The sequence below is a fragment of the Silene latifolia genome, chromosome Y (assembly GCF_048544455.1).
Source record: "Silene latifolia isolate original U9 population chromosome Y, ASM4854445v1, whole genome shotgun sequence".
Lineage (NCBI taxonomy): Eukaryota > Viridiplantae > Streptophyta > Magnoliopsida > Caryophyllales > Caryophyllaceae > Silene > Silene latifolia.
In genome coordinates, this window is record NC_133538.1 from 383,933,324 (window position 1) to 383,938,316 (window position 4,993).

The 4,993-nt window shown below is 34.4% G+C and overlaps 1 protein-coding gene across 1 annotated transcript; it reads left to right on the forward strand.

The window, feature by feature from the left end:
* Positions 1-1,094: 1,094 nt before the first annotated feature.
* On the forward strand, positions 1,095-3,675 carry LOC141631985 (protein FAR1-RELATED SEQUENCE 5-like). Its single transcript, XM_074444586.1, has 6 exons — positions 1,095-1,101; positions 1,576-1,962; positions 2,335-2,531; positions 2,626-2,763; positions 2,824-3,092; positions 3,246-3,675. The coding sequence occupies exons 1-6, from the start codon at positions 1,095-1,097 to the stop codon at positions 3,673-3,675; spliced, it is 1,428 nt and encodes a 475-aa protein (XP_074300687.1).
* Positions 3,676-4,993: the final 1,318 nt, after the last annotated feature.

Genomic DNA, 4,993 nt, shown 5'->3' on the forward strand with positions numbered 1-4,993 from the left:
AATAATAATAATATATATATATATATATATATAGAATTAGGATCACATGAGTCCTACCTAATTATTTGAGTCCATGAGTCCATCTACAATATCACACATGAGTCATACCAATACTTCTTTATATCAAGCTATTAGTAAGGGTATTTTCGTAATTTCCTAAAGTTGTTATATAAACCCAATTATCAGCTCAAACTCACCATTTGAATTGATTTACTTTCTCTCTCTTCTCTCTCTCTTCCACAATCACACTTTTCATTCTCACGCCGTCAATTTTTCGCGCGTTGTTGTCTTCTTCGCTCTCGTTGTCATCTTCACCTGTGTTCATCATCATCCGTGATCGATTTCCAGCGATTTTCTTCATCATTCGTCTCAGTTGCTCATTCTCCTTCACTTTTTCTTCATCATTCGTCTTCATCTCTTTTTTTCCTCAATTTTAATATATTCAATGTCAGGTATTTCATCGTTTTTTGCTTCTTTAATTTTATGTTTAAATTTTTTCATTCTGTTTTCCTGTTTTATTGCATGATGTTTTATTGTTATTGTATCGTCGACTGAATTCGTTGTGTAATTACTGGTTTTTTGTTATAATTAATGTTATAATTCATCAACATCAGTCACGGATTCATCAATTCGTACTATTTTCTGAATTAAAATCATGTACTGATTATATACATTGTTCAACATGTAGTTTTTGCTATTTTGTTGTGTTAAAATTTAATCTCTGTTTTCTTCATCTTCTAATTGACGTATAAAAATGATGTACTCATTGTCTGTTTTGTTTATCATCAAGTTTATTTTGCATTCACTGCTTGTGTTTACTTCAAGTTTTAATCGTTATTTAACAGTTTCCTTTGTATCACTTTTTATTTAGTAGAGTATCATAATTAATTCTGAATAGTATCACATTTTATAGTTTCTGTTTGCCTGATTACTGCTCATTAGAATCAGTTTCCATTTCACAATATCACATTGAGTCCTTTACAGTATCATAGGCTGCAGTACATGACTCGCAACTACTTTTTTGTGCATTAGTATCACATGTTATGCTTTAGAATATCACATTGAGTTCTTTATAGTATCATAGGCTGCAGTATATGACTGGTAATTACTCTCTGTGCATTAGTATCACATGTTATGCTTCATAATATTACATTGAGTCCTTTACAGTATCATAGACTGCGGTACATGACTTGTAATCAGTTTCTGTGCATTTGTATCACATGTTATGCTCCAGAATATCACATGTATTCCTTCAAAGTATCACAGGCTGCAATACGGTTGCGTGTTTATTTTATATTCATAAGTATCACATTTTATGTTACACAATACCACATGCATTCCTTCACAATATCAAAGTTTTTTTTATAATCTAGTTATATTTGTTATATATGTATCACTGTTATGCTCCAGAATATCACATGTATTCTTTCACATTATCATAGGCTGCAATACGGTTGCGTATTTATTTTATATTCATCAGTATCACATTTTATGTTACACAATATCACATGCATTCCTTCACAATATCATAGTTTGTTATAATCTAGTTATATTTGTTATAATTTGTTTATTCAGCTTCTCTTGCTGTAGAAAATACTTTTATTTTCCCTGTGGTACCTATTCCTACACCACAACGCATAGATGTTGATGAGGTGCATGCTGGGAATCGTCTTTCTTTGATGGTGACCCCTGGAGGTTTTGAAGAGTGGGTCAGAAATATTGCAACTGAATTTACACCTACAATAGGACAAACTTTTGCTACGATAGAGGAGGGTATACAGTTTTATGAGATTTATGAAATAGCATGTGGTTTTGAACCAAGTAAATCTTCAACGAAAAGGTTTCGTAGTAGTGGAGATATTAGGACAAAATTGATTGTGTGTCACCGGGAAGGATTTAGGGATTCTAAGCCGACAATATTACCCATTACTAGTGAGGAGGAGGAGCCAATGGTCAAGGCCTGTAATCCGAAGTAGACTAAGGTTACTAGGATTGGTTGTAAAGCTAGGATTTTCTTTAAATTTGTTATTAAAGAAATTGACCAAGTTCAAGTGCCACTCTTTGTTGTTGATCAGTTTCATGCTGCCCATAACCACCGTCTTTCTCCACTCAAGTATAGAGAATTTCAGAAAAAATGTAGAAACCTTGCTTTGCAACATAAACAAACCATCGTTGATAATTGCAAGGTCAATATTAGCCCAACCTCTACTTTCAGGTCCGTCAAGGAATATGTTGACGGCTATGAAAATATTGGAGCTTCTTTGACTGACTTTAAGAATTTTGGAAGGAAAATCAAGTGATTTATAAGTCTCAAGGATGCTCAAATGTTTGTAGACCAGTTGGAAACCCTTTATGAAACCCAGGAAGATTTTTATTATGCCTATGATATTGATCAGAATAAGTGTTTGTTTCGTGTATTTTGGGCTGATGCAGCAGCACGTCGTAATTACGCTCTATACGGTGAGGCGGTGACTTTTGACCCAACCTATTCAACTAATAAGTACGACATGAACTTTGCTCCTTTTACTGGTGTTGATCATCACAAGAAGTCCGTCACTTTTGGCGCTTCGCTTATGTCTAGGGAGAATGACCAGAATTTTAAATGGATTTTCACAAAATTCTTAGATTGTATTGGGTGGGAAGGAACCGCATTGCTTTTTTACCGATCAATGTCCTGCTATGAAAATTGCGGTCCCTGCTACTTTTACGACTGCTGCCCACCGCTATTGCATGTGGCATATTATGAAGAAATTACCTGAAAAGGTAAGCACGACAGTGACCAAAGAGACTGACTTCGTCACTCGTCTGAATTCTGTTGTTTAGGATTCAGACTTAGAGCCTGCTGACTTTGAAGAGAGGTGGTGTTCGTTGATCAGTGAGTTTCAATTGGAAGATAATGCATGGTTGCAATATCTGTTTTCCAAGCGGCAACGTTGGATTCCGGCATATTATCGTGATATTCCTCTTGGTTGTCTATTAAGAACAATGCAACGCTCTGAGAGCGAAAACAGCTTCTTTAAGTGGTTTGAGAATCCTCATGGCACACTTGTTGAGTTTTGGATGCGCTTTCAAAGTGCTATGGATCAGCAACGGTACACCCAAAAATTTCTTGACAGAGATAGTGATCACTCCCTACCTTAAACCAAAACCCTTCTTAGCCTTAAGGTTCATGCATCGACTGTTTATACGCACACTCTCTTTTATGAATTCCAACAGCAGTGCGTTGATTCTCTAAACTCATGTAGTGCGGGTGATTCTTCAAGGGAGAGCAGTACAAGGTTCCTAGAAGTTGAAGATACTATCTTCAATAAGACTTACACTGTCGCATTTAATCCTTCAACGTTTGATGCAACATGTTCCTGCAAGCTGTTTGAGAGGAAGGGAGACATATGTAAACACATCATCTGGATTTTATCACGTAAAGGGATCAAAAAGATACCTGATAAGTATCTTCTCAGTAGGTGGACAAAGAACACTAAAAAAATGCCCTTGTATGATGCTCACGGTCAATTGTTAGATGATTTTACTTCGTCGGATGTCACTAAGCTTCAGATTTCGACTGCAGTCCGAATTCTACTCAACATTAACACTGCTCAAATCTCTGCTGAAAATCACATAAATGAACTGACTTCATTATCAAGACATTTAGACAAAATTTCAAGTCTCAGTGTTTGAAAAATTGACTAAACACCAAGAGTTGGAGATGCTCCTTGGGGTTAAGTCTTCTTCTGAGGTCCGTATACTACCTCCTGTTCAATCAAAAAACAAGGGTACTGGCAAGAGGTTGATGTCCAAGAAAGATCAGTCTGTTGCAAAGGCACAAAAGCCGAAAAGATTTTGCAATAATTATAAACAAATGGCACATCATGATAAACGGAATTGCCCTAATCCAGCTGTTGATACATCACAACACTCGTTTGATCATGAATCCGATGTAAGTAATTTGTCTTACAACTTTTATTATTTCAGTTTTACGTTTTCTATACCACAGTTGCTGAAGTGTGACCCTGATAAACAATATCACAGTCTACGCTAAAAAATATCACATTCCATGGTAAATAATATCAGTACCTTGTTAACCACTATCAGAATATACACTTGATTATAGACAATATCATCCCAATATTAAAAGGTGTCTACTTTGAAACAATATCACAATCATTTAATAACAATATCATACAACCCTTGAAACAATATCACAGTTTTCCAGAAGTTGATCAAAAAGAAGTTATACTTTGTCAAACTTACTACTAACGTTATGTCACTGTTTTTTGTCTGTTTGTTTTGCAGATTTCTTCACTTGTTGATAGTGATTAAGGGCTTCTGCATGCTGAGGAAGTTTATTTTACATCATCAACTTTTCACAATCGACTTTTCATTGTTTATACTATTCAATTTTTTCTTGTATGTCATTCCAAATGGCATCAATTTTGTATTCTTTCCATTTTGGGTATCAATGTTATAAAAACCGCATAATTACTAATGTCGTTTTGTTGCCATTATTAAATACTATCCCACCTCCTTTGAAGGTTTATCACACTTGATACAAAAACAATATCATCATAATAGTTAAACAATATCACAACATTACACTTGCTTGTATATGTATTTTATTATATTTTATTATATTGTAAAATACTTCTAAGGAATATCACATTTCAAGTGAAACAATATCACCAGTATTCATAAATATTACCACTACAATTCGATGTTTTTAGGAAACAATATTACAAAATTATGATTGAAATATCATAGTACATACTAGACAAGATCAACCAGTGAGTGCAATAATATCACAATTTTCAAACAATGTCAACATGTGTATTCAAAAATATCACAGTATGTACCCCAACAATATCAAACAACAAAAGGATTTTTATATCCTTAGCCACTGCTGTTGTTCCTGAGGATTAATATCACAACAACTAAAACATAATATCATACAACCCTTGAAACAATATCACAGTTTTCCAGAAGTTGAACAAAAAGAAGT